The sequence below is a fragment of the Echeneis naucrates genome, chromosome 17 (genome assembly GCF_900963305.1).
Source record: "Echeneis naucrates chromosome 17, fEcheNa1.1, whole genome shotgun sequence".
NCBI classification, from domain to species: Eukaryota; Metazoa; Chordata; class Actinopteri; order Carangiformes; family Echeneidae; genus Echeneis; species Echeneis naucrates.
Window position 1 is genome coordinate 4156819 of NC_042527.1, and position 23807 is coordinate 4180625.

Below are 23807 nucleotides of genomic sequence, written 5' to 3' on the forward strand. Positions count from 1 at the left end.
TTTCTCTTTGTCCTATGTAATTGAAATCTGACATTTTGCCTTGCCACATACTGCACCTCAGTAATGGCTGGAGAACTGAACTGAGGTTTCTCAGTAAATCCGCACCTGCAATACAACTTTCACAATTCAGATGAATTGTACTGATGATAGGCCGGTGAGCTGATGATTAGGCACATCATCAAAAAAAAAAAAGAAAAAAAAAAAGCACCTTTAATTACTACTCTATTATCTGTCACTTTCAAATGCGACAGAAGTGGTGTCAAGCTGCTGTTTCCTCCAGAAGTACAGAAATTCTTCATTGTCATAAGGAATAACAGACCAAGTCCATAGTTCTTCTATACATTCTCTTGTTTTCATTATGTAATTTTTATCCCACATTAGTTGGGTCTAAAAAAAAAAAAAAAAAATCCATCTATCGTCGTTCCATCTGCAGTGACATAATCCCACATGACATCTGTTACGGCTCTGTCATATCCCAGACTGCATTACACTGCATTACATTACATTTTTTCTAACTGTATTTATTCTATTTTTCCTGTTTTTCCTGTGTGCCTTTTATATTAGCAGTCTACTACCTCCTCTTTTCCCTCATTCCCTTTATTCTTAAATATTTTCTCTTCTATCTTTTTACCCCAATTTCCCTCTCCTCTCCTCTAATAACCCCACACTGGCTGGAGTTTTACCCTCTCCAACAGGCTCCCCAATTGCTACTTCATGGTAATCACCTGCAGCTGCACAAGAATGGAGACAGATCCATCGAGCATTGAAGGAGGGGGTTATTTATTATTATCATAGAGGGGTTAACGTTTTCTTTTCATTTTCTGATCCCCGATTTAGTTATTAATTCACTCTGGTTCTACCTGGATGCGCAAACATTTTGCTGAAGCTTTGCTCAACAGATGAAGGTTAAAGATCTGGTTCGTCACTCCCATTTCGAAAAGATCCCTTTCTCTCTATTTGCAAGAAATAAAAGGGAGAAAAAGAAGCTAATGAGCAATTTACCCTGATCCCCGGAAGTGCTGGGTTTTCAATTCCCACAGCTTTGCTACAACTTGTATAAAATGTCTTCCACTCAACCAGAATGTGATGCTGATTGCTTATTAGCATGACAAGAGTTTAAAGCCTACTCCAAAAGAAGCCATTTGGTTTCTGCCAATTCTTCAACTAAAAGGGCACTCATTTTCTTAACTAAAGGCAGGATGAAACTCTGCATGTTGGCAACAGATGGACAGAGCCAGGAAATCAAGAGTGAAATACTAAATCAGCTTGATATTTTTGAGTCTGAGCGCAGGTACTCTTTGTACAAGAAGTGAGACCTAGTTTAATCTGCAGGTAAAACCTTAATCTCAAAGTGCTGCTGTGTAATAACCTGGAAGCTTGTGTTAATAACATCCAATTAATGAAGATTCATGTTTGTGCCACATCATCAAGCTTTTCTTGATGTATGTATAGGGAGTCATGACCCTAAATAACTCAAGTGTACTTCTGGCAAACTGAGCGGAAAACACTAACTGTGTCACAGTTCAGAAGCTGTGTCCTTTTGAGGCTGCATTTGAAGATCGCGGTGGCGTGACTAGGGCGTTCCCATTTCAAAGGTTTCTTCAAATGCAGCCGTCTTTTCTTGGGCCAACATAGCTGAGCATGGCTGGACCTACCCTAAAATTCAATGTGTACAGGCACTGAAAGCAAAAAGACACCTAAAACTTTGCAAAATGTACACATTTTCAAGATTGCTAGGCGATAGGAACATCACTTAGCGACACAACGGTACGTGGAGGGCACAGCTGGCGAGGCAAAATGAAAAATCCTGTATTTTGGTTCGGCAATTGTGGCTTGTGAAGGTTTTTACCTTAGTTGTTTGACTGACCTTCCTAAATGACTCCACGTAGCATTTCTTAGACTTAAACACACATTTTTTTTCTCTTTTGATTATGCTTTCGAATGCTGCTCATCTCCTCCGGGAGATGATAAGTCATCAGATGACATAGTAATAACTTTGTCAGTGAACATTCAGAGGAAATAGCCGGTCACCAGCTGTGATTAATCCTGAAACTCTCATATCAACACAACCGACCACCAGGTAAAACAGGTGCCAGTCAGGCTGAGTGCTTACAACAGCAATCAATGGCCTTTTGCAGCATGTCAACCCCTGGATTGACAACCATCCTGACACACTGTCATTATAAAAAAGACAAAACAGGCCCACATCTGTTTTTCCCAAACACTTTCAACTCAAGATGCCATTACAGACAGAGACAGAACAGTACTGAGAACAAGATGTTTGCGATTAAAATTGGTAGAGGGAATTCCTTTAGATGTTACATTAAAATATCATTATTTCATTTGGCCACTGCAAGTCTTTCTCCGCATTGATTAGATTGTAGTCACTTACAAAAAGGCTTTGAGCAACAGTTTATTATATTCCATAAAGAGAACGTCTATCTGGCACCTCCGTGTCTGACTACCATGTCCCTTCTTGGAGCATCATCTCTCATGAGCCCTGCAGCTCCGTGGCATGAGACTCTGTTTAATAGGAATAAGTTACCTGCATGGTCAGCTTCAAATTGACCCATATTTTTTGCCATTGCCACTATACTGCTGGGCAGCAACCCAATTCATTTCCTTAGAGATTTGCTTCTGTGTGTGTTATTGAGGCAAAATGTGGTCATGCAGATCAGGTTAACAACCGTGATCGAAGATAGGTGTCATCTGAGGAGTCATGTGCCATCAAAGCAATAGAGAGATAGGTGGGATTAATGTGTTGGACAGCGGACACACTAACGGGCCTTGGGGCTGGTTGATCCCACTGAAAATGTGGTCCCGTGAATTCCACCACCGTCACAGATGGCAGCCCACCATAGATGCTTTCATGTTATTGTATCGTACCTTAGTTCACCCTTTTGGCGTTTTCTCATAAACAATTGGGATTCAAAGTTTTTAGTCAAACTGAAGACTTTTGACTTTTTCTACTTTACTTACTTTACTAACCTGAATTTATGCTCACAGCAAGAATGGATGCCCTCATTCTTTTACTGACGCTTTTGAGCCTTCACAGTTTTAGCATATATTTACTTTGGTGCTGTGTTTTTGTTTTGTTTTGTTTGTTTGTTTGTTTGTTTTTGTTTTTTAAAACTTTTTTTTAAAGACAGTATCAGTCAATACCACCCGTATTGTACCGTATCTCAATAGAAACAAGATATAAATAACAATTTTTAAACAGGCAAGCAGAGGACAGCAGCTTACAACGCAGACCAAACCACATTTCCAAACTCTGAGGTGCAGTATGAATCACAGCTGTCTCAACTTTGTATGGTGAAGGCAAAAATCCGTAGTAGTATCTGCACACTCTGGCACTGCAGTATCACCTCAACTAGCGAGCTGATGTGACAAGCTGAAAGGCTCCGTCGCGCTTCGTCTTCTCACCTGGTCGTGTCCCTTCTTTTTCTTCTTCTTCTTGCCCCAGCATCCAGAACTCTCTGCATCCTTCCCGCCAGTGTCACATAACAGACCGTCCAGCTCCTCCGACCCCCCCTGCTGGCTTTGAGACGTCTCTGCCGCCAGGCGGTATGACAAGTTCCTCAGGATGCACACACAATTCTCTACGGTCTGATGGAGGGGTCAAGCAAAGAGAGAAGTCAGACATAATGATGAAAAGGAGAAACGTGTGCAGATGAAGGGACAAACACACTTAAAATCATAGAGTAGACACATATGCACACAAAATATTGGATGAGTGTAGGCTGTTTATTCATTTCATAAACCCAAATATATACACACAATGTGTCCATTGTGTAGACAAATATACACACACACTAACCACACACGCACAATAATCCTATTGTTGTTCGTAGCTATGCAATCACAGACTTTGAACTTGTAAAGGATTTCTGCGGATTAAAAACTTCACATCTCCTTATAAAGAGCCTCCACTCACCACACACACCAGCACACACTCAAACACACATTTACACAGGACACACATACAGCAGAGAACCACATGCACGCCCATAGATTCACATGGGTGGCCACAGGCTAACATGAAAGCACACATACTCTCTCCAGCGGTTTCTGTGTCACCGACCATCTAGGTTGAGTAATTTAAGGGACACTGTAAAAAATGACAATATAGGCAAGCTGGGGATTTGCACTGCAGTCTTTATCTGCAATGTTAAACCTTCATTATATGGCTTCTCTTCTGAAGCAATCTGATTACTGTGTCAAGCTTTTGATGCCACACGAATCTCGGGTGTCGTGAGGCCTGGAGGAGTTTCTCACAGATGTGAAATTTTGAAGATGTATTTTAGTACAGACTGAACTGAAATATTTTTCCCCAATTTTGCTGGTGGTATGTATTCATTGATGTTGTTACTCAAATATCGATACTGTTTGTATCAAGCAAAACAGCCTAATGTAAAATCAACTTGTAATATCTGGGAATGGCATCATGTTGTATAAAGCGAGACCTTTGTGTCTTCTTACATTATAAAATGTTTCATTTGATAAGTCAGGAAGTAATCAGACTGACCTGAAAACTAAGAAATAAGATGTAAAATTACTGACATTTGTGATATTTGATCCTCAAAACCACAAATGTATCTCCTCATGGTAACACTTAAAAGAAAACGTCAAATCAAATATCAAGCATCAAATATATGGGACAACAAATGTAAAGGATACCGATGTGGACCATCGCTCTACCCCCTTTCATGACATGTCATGCTTTTGTATAGTAAATTGATGGCTGTTAATTATTATTTTGTATTAGAGATGTGGTGTGGCTATGAGGACCCTTATGGAGGTCTAGCACCCCAATTTAGCACAAATTGTTTATTGCAAGTAATTAATTACATTAAGCATTTACTTTAATCCTGCTCTATGTAACTTATTTGCAGATAAGCGGTCCCCTATTTTTAACACGAAGGCCTGTATATTTTTTCAAGATATTATTAACTGATTAGTGATCTTAATTCCTGTGGCTTGATTTTTCTGAAGAAAATTCAACTAAAAATAAAAAAGTATGTATAATGCTACAAAGTCTAAAAACAAAACTTAGCATCCACTTTTTATAGTGTGTGGTTTATTGCCTGCATGCCTTACTTTAATGTACAAAACAACAGCAAATACATGTAAATTGTAGATATTTTTTTTGATTGTAACCCTTAAAGATGTTTATAAAGAAAAAACAACAAATTTTCACTAACCACTTGTAAACCACATGTAAACACACAAACATGCAGTTTGACTATCAACTATAATTTTATAGTACAGTATATATAATAATAGTATATACGTTATTCCGAATTTTGTATGTGTACAAGCAACCAAACTAATTTGAGGACTGAGGCAGCTGGTCATATCTTGTGTGTGTATGTGTGTGTATATCTGTGTGAATCACCTTGCTGTCAATCTCACTGCTCCCCAGAGCAGTCTGGATAACATAGAGCAGAGCATCCGTCAGGCCTTCACACTCCCTCATCCTCCTGCGGGCCTCCTCACCTGCTGAACTCACATTTCTACCCCCCCGCCCCCACACACGCACACACACACACACACACACACACGCACACACACGCACACACACGCACACACACACACACACACACACACACATGCACATAACAATAACGTAAATGAACTGACCAAGCACTTTCAGATTATCTCCAACATGTACTTGTAATAGAGAATTGAAATCCTCCAGCGGTTTTGGACATGTTTTGAGTGAGCGTGTAGGAAGATGTGTATTTTGCAGCATCTGGATATGTGCTAGTGCACGTCCATGAGACAGAAAAAAGAGACTGAGTGAATAAATTTTTAAAGATGATGAGGAAAGGCTCCTGCCCTCTGCATCTGTGAGAAAGCTGCTGGTACTACATTTGTCCTACTTGCCTTCCCAGATCCCTAATTCCCGTCATGTGTTAAATATCTTAATACATTTAAAACACAAGTGAATGACAATACAATATTATGGATAGAATCTCATCATTAATTGGTTAATATCTAAATACATCAATGTATTTAAATTGACCGCTGTGATGAATGATGATAATTATTGTTATGTGCTCTGGAAACTGCAAGTATTTACTGAGTTTATTGAGTCAGTCAGGTCATAACAATGAAATTGGAAGTGTGAGCTAACATGCTCTCAGTATTATTAGTAGTAACACTATTGATGGCTTCATTAAGGCATCAGATTCAACATGGGTACCCCGTCAAGACAACTTGACACAAACAAACATTTTAGCTGGATGAGAGGAGAAGAGAAAATATATTCAAGACAAACATAAGCGCACTGTAGCATTTTAATGGCCACATTAGCACTGAGGCATTGACCTTAAACATAACCCCTGTAATCAGACAAGACTAACAAGAAGACTGACAGTCTCCTTGCCTTAAAAAAGAAATTTCATTATACATTATGCAACTTCAAATGTTCACAATTCTGTATGAAGTAGGATTTGCTATTCCGGGGTAGTCGCAGTTTTTCCAGACCCCTGACCTCTGAATTTCTGTCCACATCTCTAATTAAAATAGATCCAATATGGTGCTCATCATTTGCTTCTACTGGTTGAACAACTGACGGGGGACAGCTATGTTGGCTTCAGGACAACACCTCCCAAGCTAGCAAACCACATTAATAATGGTGGCAGAAAACTTAATGAAAGATAAAAAAGCCTACACTTCAAGTAAGTCTACTTGGCAAATTAACAAATCCAGTAATATCTTCTTGCATCAAGTAAAATGTTAGCTGAAGATGATTTTCACCACAGGTGCAGGCAGGAACATATGATGCTGTATGAAGTCCTCACCATGTGAAATATAGAGTAAGCGTTAAAGCTTCATCTTACAGTTTAAGGTGGGTTTTCTACACGAGCCGATGGTGAAAGGGTTGCATATACATCCATCAATTTTTTTCAACTGCTTATCCAGCAGGGTCGCAGGGGGTGCGATTACTTCATTATTTCAAATTAAAGCAAATCAACCCACTTCAACCGCTGGTAGAAACTGCTGCAATCAGTTTTGTAATAGTAAAAATCTTGGTGTAACAGACTGTGTTATTGATAGCTTCTAATTTTTTTAACCTCTTATAACTCATTGTTTTAAATTGTCTTTTCTGTCTCAGTGTAAGTTATTCCCAGCTACAGCAGGGCGCTATTTCTTATGAAAAACCTTTGATAAAACTAAATTACCTCTGGGAGAACTGGGAGACCTAAAAAAAAAACAAAAAACAAACATTCAACAAGCATTCATGCCTAAATGTGTTTATAAGCAACTGTTTGCTAACATACTAGCCATATCAGCTTTGCTTGCTAACATGTTGGCCATGGAAGATTTTTCTGCTGACATGTTTACTATATTAGTTTTGTTTTTTAACACGATATCTGTTTTGTATATCAAAATGTTAGTTTTTATTTGATAACATCAATCATATTGGACTTATGCCAAATGCCCCAAAATAGGAAATAAAATAAAGCGTAAAAACTGTCGGTTTTAGTAACAAGGATGAGACAAATTGTGGCACCATCTCAAACTTTCCTTTGTTTTTTCGATCTCAACTAACCAGATGGCATCAGGTCATGTATTCGATATTTGGCGGCTTTAACTTTCAGAGGGATCATTAAATGTTAATGCAAGGATGCACAAAACACAAAAGTGGAGTGACATGTTTGACCCTCAGTGGAACCTCAGTTCTATTTAAATTTATTTTAGTTGCACAGTAAATTATCCATTGGAATTTACTTGGTTGTTATGTTCTAGTCTCTGCAGGCTATATATGTGTACAGACACAGCGCTGATTGTCATCGTGAAATGTATTGCACACCACATCACTAAAGACATGCAAGGATAAACACAAGAAAAAGCACTTGAATGATTCTTTAAACCCTCTTTATATGCTTCCTTCTTTCCCACATTTTCTTCATTTGGGTTACTACCTGTTAATGGATTCAATTCAATTAACCTCAGTAAATGTGGCATAATTAATCCCTCTGAAGGATTTCCTTGCAAGGCAAAGGGGCTGCAGATTATCTCTCATTACAATCTTTCAATGCGAAAAAGCTAAATAGTGAGAAGGAGAATAACAAATTCCCACTGCTGGAGAAAAGGTTGTGTCTACGTGGGGAACCGTCAAACAGAACACAAGTGGATTAATCCACAGCTTGCTGCTGCTGAGGGAAAAATGTCAATCTTTTGGTAACAACAGGGAACGGCTGTTTTGTTTGTCTTTAATTGTAAAATCAAAAGGAAAGGTTCTGCTGGATGCCTCTGTGTGTGTGTGTGAATTGTGTTTTTGGCTGATTAAATTTGGAGAATTTTCTTATGTTCAAAATAATAATCCATCAGTCTTTGAAAGACGCATTGTAATTTTACTACCTTCAAAATTCCTTAATAAACTGTTGGGTTAGCGAGCTGGTGTGCACCTTGGCCATTATTCATGAATCACATGAAAGCATGCTCATTTTTCTCAGTTATAAGTTGTAGCATTACTTCTCTGTAATACAATTAATTTAAATGAACTAGCCCCAGTCATTGGGGGAAAATGGATGGATGGATTACAGAATTAAAAGATAATTAGAGTCACTCTCTAGTTTTTGATGTTCGTAACAGGGGCTCATGGCTCTCTTTCTAAGCTGACCACATTATGTAGGATAAACTCCAGCCAAGGGTTGGTTACTTCGGATACTGTTAAATACACTTTAATATCATAGAGAACGTAATTTTATTAGCTTTTTTCTGAAAAAAAACTGTGCGTAGAAATAAGATATTTATGAACTCCAACAATAACATTAAATGCCTGATTTTTTTCTTTCTCTCTCTTTTTTTTTTTTTTTTTTATTAAAGGGACCTGAACCTAGAAAAGTTTCAGAGAGTCGGGGCACTCAATTAAAAACCAATCAAATTGAACAGCCAATTTGAGCAAACTGTTTTCTATTTGAAGTCAATCTGTACCATGTTTCTACAGCAGCTGCATTATGGTACTGACGAGCAAGATATCAAGACCTCAATAACATCTAGATGCTCTCACTTACAGAACTGAGGTTATCCTGTTTACCACACTGACAAATGGCTACAAATAACATTAAAGCAAAGACATGCAGTGGGTTTGCTTTAGAATAATGAAGGAGGCTGTTACAGATCAGTAAATGAAGCAGGATCGACCTTAAGGTTTTCTTCATGTCAGTTCATATATTCCTCCAGTAGTCTATATTCCTAGCCATAAGTAAATTTACAGTAAATTCACTGCGCTCTCTCTTACACACGATTCAATGGATTAAGACCAAATGATGAAATATCAGATAAAGGTCAAACCAACACCTACTGCCTTACTGTGTGTATGGCTGAGAGAGGTGAAGGTGCAGTTGCTGCTTTGTTCTATTAGCTTGGAAACGTGGTGGGTAAACCTGCTCCTCAATAATTGCGACTGAACTTTTGTCAGTCCTGAAAGTTCATTCCGGAAAATGGAGTCAAGAAATGCGCATGTGAAAGAGACAAGGGGCGAGGCAGGGACAGGGTGAGAAAGGAGAAGAAAAGGGTAGCGGAGGGATAACATGATTGAGAGAGAAAAGATATTAGGTAATAGAATGAGATGGAGCGAGGGAGGAGAGAGTGATGAAACGGAAAAAAGGTGGAGATGGAAAATAAGACAGTCAAGGGGATAAGTGAAGATGGGAAGAGAGAGAGCAGGTGGCCGGCGGTATACCAAACCTGCCATGAAATATTCAATCTTTAATCAGACTCGCAGCATTCCCTAACGAGGCGTGAGAAAGATGAATTAGCCCTTCGAGTTTATGGAGCTGATCCATATAAAGCTATCTCCTGCAACACATACTGAGACGCACAAGCCCAGTATCAAATGCATTACTGTACCAGATGTGTGCATTTTCACACACGTACAGCATTAGAAGCAACTAAAGCCCCTGTATGCTTCCAATATGTGCAATTTATTTTCACCGAGAGCAGGTGAGGATACATCTTGTGGGTAAGATTAATGGCCCCTCATGTAGTTACACAGAGACAAAGATGGCGAGATGGACACTCACACACACACACACACACACACAGCGAGGCAGACAGACAACCAGTCACCCCCTATTACCACTTTTGCATTATCTTCAAGAGTAAGTATCAAGAAATGTCAAGTATTGTAAACTCCTCATTCCGACTGTGAATGAAAAATGAAACATATTGCAGCACAATTAAAAAAACACTGTGGATGTCTGACTTTAGTGTGTTGTCTTTAGTTTGTCTGGAAGATGTGTTTTGTTTAGTTTTTTTCCTGTGAGGCTCAAATGTGTAATGAAGGGGAACCAATAGCACATCAAAAAAAGATGCGTGGTAGACAGCCAACATTTCTCTGTTAGAAATATTTATGAGCTTATGCCCCACCACAAGAATTTCATCATGTAATCCTGTTACGACTAACAGAGTTTGGAAAAGATCTCAGTAATACAACTTTCATGTGTTGAACTAATGATTAGTTACATCTACTTTTAAAGGTCGTGGAAAATTCTCTCCTCAGTTAGTTTCTTCCTTGTGCAGTGATGAGTATGAGATGTTGGTGCCTTCTCTTCAGTTTAAAATTGAAGGTTTATTTACTCTTTTTCTTTTAGTTGTGCTGCTACAGGCCGAGACTGCTGGGGGCTGCACTAAGCACCTCTCTCTCTCCCCTACATGAGTCTCTAACTTGTAGTCTTTGTTGTGTCCCTCCTGTCTCTCTCTTCCTGTCCCCGTCCTACAGGTATTGAATCATCTCTGCTCCACGTTCCTGCTGCTGCAGTCGTTACCTTTAGTTATCATTACACACTCCTACTCACTTCCTATTGTAAGCTCTTCTTCTCCTCTGCTGCTAATATTTACTACCAGTACACATTTAGAAGTATCAGGTTGCAATCGCTGCATGTTTCCTGTATGTTTTCTTTGTATTTTCCACGCCATCATCTGTTCTCCTGTTCTTGTTCTCTCCCCATCCCTCTACCAAGTCCTCCTCTCCTTCACACTCGCTGACACTGGGTCTCTCTCACTGCCTCTCTGCACCCTCCAACCGTCACTTCCTTGACAGTGGTAAGGAAGTGCTTACCCTTGGAGGGATATGTTGAGTCTCTTGAACAACTCCATGAAGGGTTTGGTCTAGACCTGCTCTGTGTGTAAAGTGCCTTGATGTAACTTTGTTCTGATTTGGTGCTATATGAATACTCAGATAGTCAGACTGCAGACATGTCTTGAAGACATTAAAGTCTGGATGACCTGTAACTTTTAACTTCCAAATTCTGACATAACCTGGCCCTAAGCACCTCAGAGAAATGCTATCTAATCATCTAATCAGTCTGGACACTCTCTAGATAGAGGTTTACTTGTGGTTCCTAGAGTCTCCAAGAGTAAATCCGGAGGCAGATCTTTCAGTTATCAGGCACCTCTTCTGTGGAACCAACTTCCACTATCGGTCCGGGGGGCGGACTCTTTATCAATTTTCAAGACCAGGCTTAAAACATCTCTGTATGACAGAGCTCATAGTTAAAAAGTCAAAGTTCACCTACTCCTTAGCTATGCTGCTATAGGCTTAGAATGCTGGGGGAAGGACTGAGAACCTCCCCCCCCGCATGTGCTGACATACCAACAGCCATGCTTCTCCGAAATCCCCATTTCTCCCAGCTCTAAGCATGTGTACTGCATTTACTAACCATGTTTTTCTGAAGTCTCTGTCTCTCCCAGCTCCTCTCCTCTCTCCCTGTCCTCATCCTGCAGGTGGTGACTCATCACCACCCCATGTTCCTGCCTGCTGCTTACATATTTCCATGAACTTCATGCAGCATCATGTTCCTGTCTGCACCTGTATTGAATATCTCCTCCTCCCGTTCTCATTCTGCCCCCCCCCCCCCCCCCCCCCGGCATGCCTCTCTCTCTCCCTCTCTCAACGCACCCGGTCGAGGCAGATGCCCCCCCCTTTTCTAAAGAGTTTGGTCTAGACCTGCTCTATATGTAAAGTACCTTGATGTAACTTTGTTATAATGTCATATAAAAAAATCCGATTTGATTTTATAAATAAGTTTGATTAGATTTTTGATTTTGCTATGATTGGTCAAGTTTTCCCTCCTGGAAGAAACAGCTATCAATGAGCTCCAAGCCAGGCCTGTTTGAATGAAAGTCAGATCTGAGCACTAGCCTTGATTGAACAGACATAATCACACTGTGTTAATTATGGTGCCAGTCAGTCAAATCTCATTTGATCTGCTTACTGTTTATCTAGTTATTGATGAATTGAATTGAGTGAATTGAAAACATTTGTTGAGGAAAACAAGTTTCGAACTAAAGGGGAAGACTCATTACTGCCTTTCAATCTCATTCTGAGTGAGTAGTAGTGTGCAGGCTGAAAAATAAATTAATCCTGGAATCATGGGTATGTGGATATTGTCATATATTCCATCCAGTGAATATTTGGAAATTATTTAATTCTGCAGAACCTTTAAATATGTAAGTGGAAAACTATAAAATGATGGATTTTTCTGTGAAACTAAATGAAAAAAGCTTATATTATATACCCTACAATCAGAGCTGCAGGAACATTTTCATTTAATTTTGCGGGGTGTGGCGCTAATAAGGACTGCAGACGCGCACACGCGCAAGCACACAATGTTTAATTATACTGCTTATAAAGCAGCTGATGTATTAGTTCATGAGGTCAGCTTGACACTGCAACTATCAAACATGCCTTCATTATCCTCTTTATATTCATTATTATTAAAAATTACTCCATTAAATTGACTCCTTTTAACAAACACAAACAAAGTAATAATCTGTATGTGTATAGGTCTTAGATAAGAAGGCACAAGGTTTTATTTGTAAATATTCATATTTCAAAATAGATCAAATGACTGTGCTTGATTTTTTATCCACCGTTCATAATTTGTCCATAAAGAGCCAGGAAGACAATAACGTAGCTACAAAGCGAGACAATTCAGTGCAAGTTCATTTTCGCCAAGAAGAAGACAGCATTAGCAAAAATTGATTGATTCAGGCAAAGGAAAAGGTTGTGATTAATAAGGATGAATGATTTATGATTGTGTGTTCACAGTCGTCCTTCGTGAGTTACAGCACTGAATGGCAGTCAGAGGTGTGTTTGCAGAACGTCATGAGGTCCCAGTGATGTTGACTATTAGGATATGCATCATCTCTGTATTGCTGCTTTGTAACACATTTGAGATAAATTGTGTTAAAATTTGAACAGGAACTTGTGAATTATGGCCCAAGACGTATTTTGAGAGGTCACATGACGTCACCCATTGATTTGTGAGCTACCATTAAGAGGTTCCGAGTTTGTAATTTATTTATGACAAAAGAAACCATATTTGGAGAAGAAGGTGTAGCTGAGGAGTGAGGGTTTTATTAAAACAATGAAACTACCAGTTACTAGAATGTGAGGTCATGGTGACCTTGAAGTTTCACCTTTGAAACAAAGCTCTTCAGTTGATCCTTGAGTATAAGTGAATGTTAGATCTGTAATATCTTACATGCATTTTCTAAAACAATCATGACCTTGACCTTTGACCCTTGACCATTAAACTTTATTCAGTTCGTCTTCGAGTCAAGTAAATGTCCACAATTCAAATTAATTCCTTTTAGGTGTTGCTGAGATACCTGCATTAATAAGAGTAAGATGAATTATCAAAGTTGCCATCACCACACCATGAAAACACATTTTACTTACATAATGTTTAAACGCTAAAAGTGCATGGATGGAATAAATGTTTTCAAAAACTACACAGCCTTGTAACTCCATAAACACCACAACGTCACAGCCCTCAGCCTAAATGTGGCCTTTATGTAAATCCATGAATTTCATTCATCCTTGATCGAAATCAATTGAGAATATTAGTCAGCATTAAATCGTAAAGTTGCTGGCTGTCCTTTTTACATCCAATATGTTGGAGCATAGAGCCAAAGCGGCAAGATAAAAATGTATCAGTTCTACTACTTCCACTTTGCACTGCATGACTAGTATCATGTCTCAAGTGAGAAACTGAAACGCCACAGCAGCTCCAAAGCCAAATGGTGACTCATCTTAAATGCAGCTAAGTCTGTCACTTCCCTGTGGTAAAAATAACACAAGATACAGACTGCTCTGAACTAAGAGCGATTGTGCTTGTTAGTACGAGACCGTGAACAGAAAAATATAAGTGAGCCTGCAAAGCAAGCAGGTGCGTTCTACCATCGCCAGTTAATGTATATTGAATAGCACAGCATATGCGGCTTTAAAATATGTGATTAAAAAAGAACATTGGATGAGAAATTGTTTGTTTTGTGTCGAACAGGAGACAGGCGGTGACACTGACCGTAGACAGCCTGTGGCATTGCGCAGGACCTGAGAGGAGTGCAGGTGCAGCTTGCGGTCCTCCTGAGTGTGAGGTGAAGTGTCCCAACCTGAGTGAGGGATGATCACAGCGTTGGTCAGCACAGCCAGGGCATCCTGAATGATAGGCATCTTCAGGGCGTCGCACGACGACAGGTTCCACAGGACACCTACAGAGCAAGGCAGCGAGACCGGAGGTGAAAACCAACATGGAGGAGACAGGAAGAGAAAGGCAGACACAAAGACATGTCTGGGCCAAACGACTTTGAAATATTTAGTAGGTTTTAGTGACTGCTGAGCTACCATGATGCTACCCCCACCCCAAAAAAATAAATAAATAAAATGTGTGCTTGCGTGTGTGTGTGTGTGAGAGAATATGGATTTTGATTTGAACATCGCCTCCAAAATATGTTTTTGACACATGATAAACAACATGGAAATGTTACTTTAGTTGTAATGGCACCCTGAGCTCTTCAGTTGATTTTCTAGAAAGAACTGCGAGATGGAATTTAAGTGAAATTGGTGTTTCTACTGAGAGAAAGGTCACACAGCCTTTGAGGATTTTTGAATTTCACGTTTATATCACTTCACAGTATCACAACATTTGAAAATAACTCCAGGTGTAGGTATTAAGCAATGTGGAACTTGGTAAGAAAAACACCACCACAGCAGCAATTTGTTGAAAATTTGTTTCATCGGTATTTGTAGATGTCAACATCATGCACACTTCACGTGAACAACGGTGAATTAACCAATGAGAAGACAAACCACTCGTGCATCAATTAATGCGCCTTGAACATTTCAAACAAAACAGTTAATTATCTGAGGACTGACAAAACATGTCCTGACATGGTTTATTTGCTTCCGCCTAAAAGCTGACAGCAACTAAAGCTATTGTTTCAGATTTTGAATTTGCACATTCAAATCCTTGTTAGAGAGCACTTCTTTGTAGCTCATCAAGATGCTGATTAAAAAGCACGATTAATGCCCAGGTGTGCCTGGTCACAAGAAAAAGTCCCTTTAAATACTTTAAATTGGGCCATTTTATTCTGAAATCAGACACTGGATTATTGCTCTCACACTCCAATGTGTAGAGTGGGGAAGTCAATGTCTGATGTGATCACAGTTTGCTTCATGCAGAGCGACACATCTCCTTTGATGTGGAAAGTTGCTCAATATTGGCAGGAAGGGTTAGAACACGTGGTACTGGCAGATCCTGCGCCTCCAAAACACGCTTTAGATGACCCATCTGCTGATGCCACGATGGGGATGTTTTAAGCTCCCCTGTGAACATTATGTTGCAAAAGCTCAGTGGTTTCGTTAGCCATAGTTTCACGGTTTTCATGGTTGGAATATAGCTTGTCTATCAAAATGGTGATGAGTCTACATCTGGTACATTGAATTTTTTTTTCGTGCTTCATTGTTGTGTAATCAGAAGACTAATGTAACAGTTACTGACCTACAGTATGTAACCTATTCAGCCTGATCACTGAAAAATCATATCATATTTATACTTGCCTTATTATACAATTTGAACAGTGTTTTGCTGTTACTTTTTCATTAAAGGCGTCAATTTAAGGATGCAACATTTAAAGAGATAAATTCAGGTATTCATAAGTAGGAAAATGCTGATTTTGAATGGCAAACCCAAAGTTCCCGGTGTGAAACTGTTACTTTTCTTTAAAAGTAACAAGACAGTGCTCGTCCAGCTTAGTAAGAACCACACTGCAATTGTTCTGAGGTGCCTGACACACACAGATCAAGCTAACAGTAGTCCGTCAGACGGCCATTGCCCTATCCTGCTCCAGGAGCAAGGTTATTGCACACGCAGACCTCAAGCTGGACAATATAATGGTTCTGTTGTGGTCCTGTCACGAGTGCTGCTCAGCCTGGAATCTGTGTTGGGACCATGCAGGACAAAGCATCAGAGGTCACGCTGCATACTCCTTTCAGAGGTCACTGAAAGTCCTCTCTTGACTGTGTTGCTCCTGAACTTGACACCCAGCGGGACACCCAATTTACCCTGTCAGGACGTTTTTATCACTTTCTGATAGTTTTACTTAGAGGCCAAAGTCCTGATAGCCTTAAGTAGCTGATGGTGATGAACTGGAGGACAGCAGCAAGCAGGAAAAAGAGACGCAAGTAGCCCAAACCTTTTCATTAGTCATTCTGATCACACATGAAAGCCCTCGAAAGTAACACAACATTGTTGCAATTGAGTGCAGTGGTTACCCATATAGAATGTACTCTATCCAAACGAGATGAGAGCCAGGATCTGCCCTATGTCGGTGCAGAAGTTTAACTGTGCTATCTGGGGAAAGAACGGAAGAGATGCGCACAAGCACCCACACAGAAGCTCAGTGATTAGCTGCCTTCATCTCGCACAACAGCGACATATTTCAAGTGTTCTAATATTTCAAAACATAACCTTCCATTTATTGCTCCAGGTTGCCAGAGTGCTGTTGTAATTAATAGATAACGAGCTAAAACAAATTGAGAGAAGCACTGAAAGCGGTAAATCTCCACAAAACTCCACTGCACTCCCCTAATCCTCACCTGAATTCAAAACACACTGACCAGCCAACCAAGAAAAGCATAAGTGAGTGAGTTGTCTCACTCTGTCTCTCACAAACACACGCACAGCCAAAATGCTATCTGTTTGAGCCTTTTCGACAAAAGGACGGTGAAGGTAAGAGGCAAATAATTATCACATTTAGATGATAAATATTTTGATTTCTTGAGTGGTTTTATAACCCCCCCCCCCTGTGCACGTCATAATTCTTCTTGACCTTCGTCCTGCAAGTGTCTATGTCCTAATCTTTGTACTCGTGCAATTATGTGTTTGTGGATTTGAGAGTGTCCACTGCTGATCATATCTGGGCTTATCTGCCCTGTCCTTTGTTGTAATTACAGCTGTAGTGGCGGTAAAACATCCTTCGCTCTATGTGTATGCGTGTTTTCTAATATGGCGTCCTCTCTTTAGCATTGTTTCGTCCACCCTCGGCTGAACAGCGGCCGCCTAATTACAGCTTCTGTTATCTGTCTTTGTGGGTTTGATTATATTTGTTCTTGTGCTTGTACATGTCTGTGTTCACATGTATACATCTAAGACCCCCCCGCCAAATCAGTCTCCGCTCTGTGTTGTGTTTCAGACTCAGTGGAGTCTGTCTGTCTCTGGTCAGAAGGGCTTTCTAAATGACCAGTTTCTGGATTCATGGCGGTAATTAGCCAGGACTGTGGTGTCAGCAGACGTGCCATCTCACTGTTTCCTCTTATCTACAGCTCAAGAAGCCAAAGAGGACCTGCTGGGTATTTGATAAGCTTGACAGTCAACGTGTCACATAATAATTCAAACTGACCTTAAATGCCACATTTGTAGGTGAGCAAAGGTTCCTGTTATTTTTCTGAATAGTGTTAAAAATCAAACATTCCATATGTGAACTCACAACTCCAACGAAATCCTTCTGAAGTTCTCTGGGCTGTGATAAATCATCCTCTGAAGTTTAATAAGGATTTTATCCAGTACTCCTCAAGCTTTGTGGCTGGAGTTATTTTATGATAGACTGCCAATTGTTGCCACCTTTAACATTCATGTGTGTTGTAACTCTAGATCCACAGTCAAAGACTTTATGAAGCTTATTAATCCCTTTAATCTCACACCGAAAAGGGGCACACACGGGGCATTGTACTGTCTGTTGGTTTAAATGTGTGTATTAGGGGAAATTAGGGCAAACTGTCTGTATTTTTCATGATGGCACAGCTGAGCTCTCAGGATGATGTGTGAGCCGCCCCCCACCACCATCCACCCCGTGCAGCCTGCCTGCACCGAGCAACTGTTGCTGAACATCTTTCCCTTGCTAAGTGACTCTTGCAATTCTAGTGTTGATGAGCAAGCCAACCTTTTTAATTTTGCCTCCGCTGATATCCTGAACGTGGTCATTCCTATTCTGATCAGACACCTAAAACCTTTCACTCTGCTGTTGGCTCAATGAAACCACTGTAAAAAAAAAAAAAAAAAAAAAACTGTGAAAAAAAAAAAAAAAGCCTCCCTAGGAGTTTTAAGAATCTTCCAATCTTTAATAGGCTGTAAAGCTGTAAAATCTACTAAAATGCAATTTATTTCGTGTCCAACAATAGACAAAGGCCTCACGTTATTTTTAACACCTTTAAACATTGGTTAAACTGGTCTAGTGCCATCATCTAATGTATGTGAAATTGTAGGAAATGTTGGATTTATGAAGTCTCAGCCATCATCTGCTTCTCCTGTGTGCTCCGGTGCTATTGTGCAGTATGTGCCAGTATCACTCTCTGAGTGTAGTCCAGAAGCTGAGACCGTCTAATTATCCCCTGGTAAGTATCTCTCCCACATTATTTAAAGATGTTTGTAGCACTGCAGGGTCATACACTTTAACCTTGATTAACATCGCTCTCTCCTTAGCCTGTGTTCCAGCTGTTTTTAAACATGCTGTGGAACAGTGTCACCAAAAAACTAAATCTTAACTCTTCCCATTTCAAACTTGAGGGCCCATTTCTATACTTCCCTTTTTTTGACTAAACTCTTGGAGAAAGTGGTTCTAGACCAAGTGCAGTCTCATCTTGAGTCTAATGAGATTTTCAAGTGACAATTTGGTTTTAAACCTGGTCACAGTACATAAACGCTATTTATTGTTCAGTAGAGTTCTTAATGATCTTTACTTAACTGTTGGCTCTGGTGACTCAGCTTTGCGAGTGCTTTCAGATATGACTGGAGCCTTTCACACAAATGATCAGCGGATTCTTCTATCAAGCCTTGAATACTGTTTTTGGCATTAAAGGTATTGTCCTCAAATGTTCCAAGCACCCCCGCGACCCAACCCCGGATAAGCAGATGAAGATGGATGGATGGATATCAGTCAGGGAGGTCCTTTTCTGTTCATTTGGACAATTATTCCTCAGCCACAGCACCATTAGACTGTGGGGTTCTTCCAACCTCCATTTTAGGCCCCATTCTTTTTCATTATCTATAGTCCCACTGCGGTATATTGTAAGAAAAAAAAAAAAAAAATATATATATCTATATATTGCCATTGGAGATGATTTGCAAATCTCTCTGCCTTTAAAACCTGGAATTTGTTAGAAGGATGCCTCAAACCTGTTAAATTGTCTGACTGATGTGAAATCCTAGTTGAAGCAAAATTTCTTACATATAAATGCAAACAGATATGATGGTGGTAAATCTGAGCATGAGGATGGGGTTCTTAGCCTTCTAGCCTCCTACAGCCACCCATCTGTTAAAAATGTTTGGAGTAATCTTGACTGCTATTTTAACTTTGATCAACAGTTAGGTTGAGTTGCGAAGACAAACCCTCCAAACTAACTTTAGTTATCCATATATTTCTAACTTCTCTTACTGTTGTCTTTTTATGCCAGTATTGATCAGTTGTTGCTTCGAGCTACAGCTGGCACAAAATACTGCTGCAAACCTTCTGAGTGGAAAAAGACAGAGATTACATTAGATTACATTACATTCTGTTACCTTTTTCACTGGCTTGGAACAGCCTACCTTTAAATGGCAGAACTCTTCAGTCTGTCGTTGATTTTCAATCTCTCCTTCAAACTTATATTTTTGTGCTGGCTTTTCATACAAGTTGAGCCATGACATTTGTCTTTTATTTATGCTTTTCATCGATTGTATTTTTATTGTTGCTTATTGTTGTTGTCATTATTCTGAAATTGCTTTTAGCCTGTGAAGCAATTTAGACAACCTGGGTTGTTGTAAATGTGCTATATAATTAAAGAGTGACTTGACTTTCAATGAATGCTGGCATTTCATGAAATGAGCCTGTTTGTGTTTCTCCCAATAGTTATATGAGAAGGCACACTTTATCTCTGTATGTTTGTTGTTGGATATTAGGCTAAATATTAGCTTCATGATGGGAACACAGTGTATGTGTGGTGTGTGCCCTCATTTGCTGTTGTTGATCTGTTGGGATGTGAAGATGTGGAGAAGTGTGTTCACACCGGCTGCATCATGCCAGATTATATCACTCTCTGGTGGATTCCTCTTCATTTAAAGTAAATTTCTGATTTATTGACAGAAAATGTCTCTATATGGAGGGAGAAGCTGTCAGTTGTGTGTGATGTTGCTGTTATGGTGGTATGGCTAGTATTGTTTTGACTGTTTTGAGTAATGACACACTGGCAGTATTTTATCCTTGTTTCTCTTGAGTCCCCCTGTTTATTGTTTGTATTCTGTTGGAAGGCAGTAGTTTCTATTGTGTTGTGTCACACTGCTTCATGAATTGGATTGGATTAGAGCTATAATTCTAAGGGTAAAAAAGAGACATGTTATTGCAGCATGAACATCAGAATAAGTGTAGTGAATATATCCACCAAGCCAAAATACATTACTGAAAATTAAAAAATAACCAATATAGACTATTTTACCAGACTAGTGATCGTTAAATTAGTTAAAGTTAGGTATTAACCATCCCAGAACTGTTGGCATCATACTGTTGCAAACAAGCAAGCGAGCACAGAATAAATGCTCTCTGTTATCCTTGTGTCTTTGAATCAGTACGAAAACTGGAGGTTTAAGTCCTGGTGTCAAGCACTGGGTGATGAAAATAATGAAGCTCATCCTGCAACATAACATCCTAAAGTATTTTATGCCCTGTGGCTAAATTAGTGGAGGACAGCATGAGAAACTGGATTATTTTGAAATTTTCCAAAATTGGTAGTATCTTGTCAACATGCATTCAAATATTAATATTTCTGTTTTTGTAAAAACAAACAAAAAAGCATCTTGAAAAATAACGCATATTAAATTGAGGAATGATTCTTCAATATATCATCAATTATTATGATGAATATCTCATTATAAAAATACGCTTTTCGCTCATGCAGTCTAAAAGCAGTTTGCTGCTGCTGCTGTTTACAACTGCCAGACTAAACCGGTGGAACAATGCACATTAAGAATTGATTCTGACAATAAAAACTCAAGTGATAAGCGTGTGTTGTATATATAAAATGTGATGTATTACAGATGAAGTCATGCTGCAGCTGCAAGAAATAGATGATTGTTTTTAATCTTGAGGAAAGGCAGCTGCTTCCCAGCATCACCTCCCACTGTGAAGAGCATGACATCATCTGCCGGAGGTGATTTTTTTTTTTTTTTTTCTTCCCCTCCCTTATCTTTAATCTGACACCAAGATGCAGATTGTCCACTCACATTAATGCCTGCTTATAGACACCAACTCTGAGGTGGATACACTCGCACACATCCTAAAGAGCACACGCACACAGCCACGAGTGTGTGATGGATGGAGGAGGTTAATTGCCTCAGTCTTGCATCATGAGTGGCAGCAGGAGGTTATGAATGCCCTATTACATGGAGGGAGGGGGAAATGAATATGTTGGCTATCTCTCTTTTTCTCTGAAGCCATTTCCTGTCTCTCATTTGCACAGCACTTTCATTCCTCCCATCTATTTTTCTTCCTTCTGTGTTTGCTTTAACACTGCACCACATCTTTTTTGTTCACTGTATGATGAAGTTTTTTTTTTTTTTTTTACTCCTGTGTATATTTGAGTGTCTCCTATGCTTGTGTGTGCCTCTCCACATTTGACGCTTTCAGAGATAAGCAATTGTTTCCAAATAGGGAAATTCTAATTTGACAGCAGTGAAGCTGGAATTAAGGTTTTCCAAAAGCACACACATCCACTGGGAGTCGACACACAACAGGGTGTTGTTTGCGTCTGGAGCCAAATTTCAGGGGAGGGAAAAAAACAACACACATTTTAATTTACAAAAAATAAATAAATAAATAAAATCATAGAGGAAATAAAAATCTAACTGTTGTTGAGTCTCATTACAAACTTAATTGATGTTGGCCTCCCTGCAGTGGGTTTTTGTTTTATTGTTTTTGTGTGTGTATCAATCCCCAAAAATACCCAAAAAAACAAATAACAAAAACAAAAACGCACAGCAGTAACTATGTCTTGACAAGCAGGGGGAAGTGTAAGCAGCGGTTCTGTGTATTCATGTTACAGCATAAAAGAGTCCTCACTGATGGTCTGACCTTGAGAACAGCAGGGTGTCGTCAGAGTGACAGGAACTGTGTCTGGGTGGAGTCAGTTAAACAGCTAAGTGGATGAAATGGCTGTCACGTTTTTGTTTTCCCCAGTTGCCATCATTGTCTGGCGGAAACGCACAAAGTTCAGTGGAGGGAGAGAGATCGTCGGTGTCACGCTGAGCTCGCTGTTTCTGCAGCTGGAAAGGCCACTGCTCAGTTTCAGCCCTCATGTGACACAGATGCGACAAGCAGTATGAATAGGAACACCTACATGAAGCTGCGAGTTTCATTTTGTAACGGGAGGATACAGATGTGTCTTACAACATCAAAAAAAAGGTGGCTTGTACAAACAATCCAATTACCTGTTTTTAGTATTATATGTTGATCTGAGTGTTATGAGGGAACACTAATATTAAAAACTATATATTTTAATGCTCGCATAATATTTTTATGACAATTCTACTTCACTAAGTTGAGTTTCAGTATTGTATTGATGTATTCATTCTGCTATGTGCGTTCATGTATTTTTTAGGCTGCGGGTATGAGATCAAGGTTCTTAGAACAAAGGATAAGATGTGTTTGTCAGCTGGATGTGTCTATTAAATATTTAAAACCTTTTCCACAATGACCCACGAACATCTGGCTCTTGTCACCAATGACAAGGGTGACACAGGTGAAATGATTGCAGCAGACAGAGACTTTTATCATCAGCATTAATGTGAACACAAAACCCAGGTGAAAACTCAAATTTTCACCTTTTTTTTTTCTGACAGAGAAATCTGACAGAGTATTGCAATAAAGTCAAGAGACTGGTCAGCTGTTTCACCACACACACTGCAGTTACACTGTGCTGTGGCATAAGAAAGTTCTTAAGTAAGATGGGTGATCGATGATCGAGGTGTCCCACAGCGAGGCTCTGACGCTGACAGCCCCGTGGATGGGATGTGAGCTCTGTGGTGTGTAATGATGTCCCTGCAGTTGTATGTTGTACGTGTTGTTGTTACATGTTGTTGTATACGTCCCCCGGTGTAACAGAAAGTGTGGCAGGGGAAGAGGTATTAATTTCTTTAAAATGGGCTCACCTATGTTTAAATCTCCAAGCTGCAAATTTTGTGTTAAAACAGAATTAGTTTCAATTATGATTATATTTCTGTTTGTACATCTGACAGACTTCACTTGCATGTCTTCTCCTCAAACTAGAAAACTTGGTGTCAGCTTTGGTAATTTGGAGGCCACCAATAATGTTAATTACTTGGTCTACACAGGACTATAGCTTATATATTGGCTACAGCTCTATTTTCACTCTTGATTAATAATTTTTTTTCTCCAAGTGAACTAATTGTTTAGTTGTAGCAATAATTTCCTACAAACTAGTACTACTAATGTGAAATCTTCAAATGGGTGTGTTTATTTAT

General features: G+C 39.5%; 1 protein-coding gene across 5 annotated transcripts in view; it reads right to left on the minus strand.

Moving 5' to 3' along the window:
- The window catches only part of ctnnd2b (catenin (cadherin-associated protein), delta 2b), a 135709-nt gene that overhangs the window by 16726 nt on the left and 95176 nt on the right, over nt 1-23807 (minus strand). For all 5 annotated transcript variants that reach the window (XM_029524303.1, XM_029524302.1, XM_029524300.1 and 2 more), the window contains 3 exons: nt 14325-14511; nt 5396-5513; nt 3424-3606 (listed from right to left, as the gene is read on the minus strand). In XM_029524303.1, the coding sequence (XP_029380163.1) occupies nt 3424-3606; nt 5396-5513; nt 14325-14511 (488 nt within the window). The remainder of the gene's footprint in view (nt 1-3423; nt 3607-5395; nt 5514-14324; nt 14512-23807) is intronic.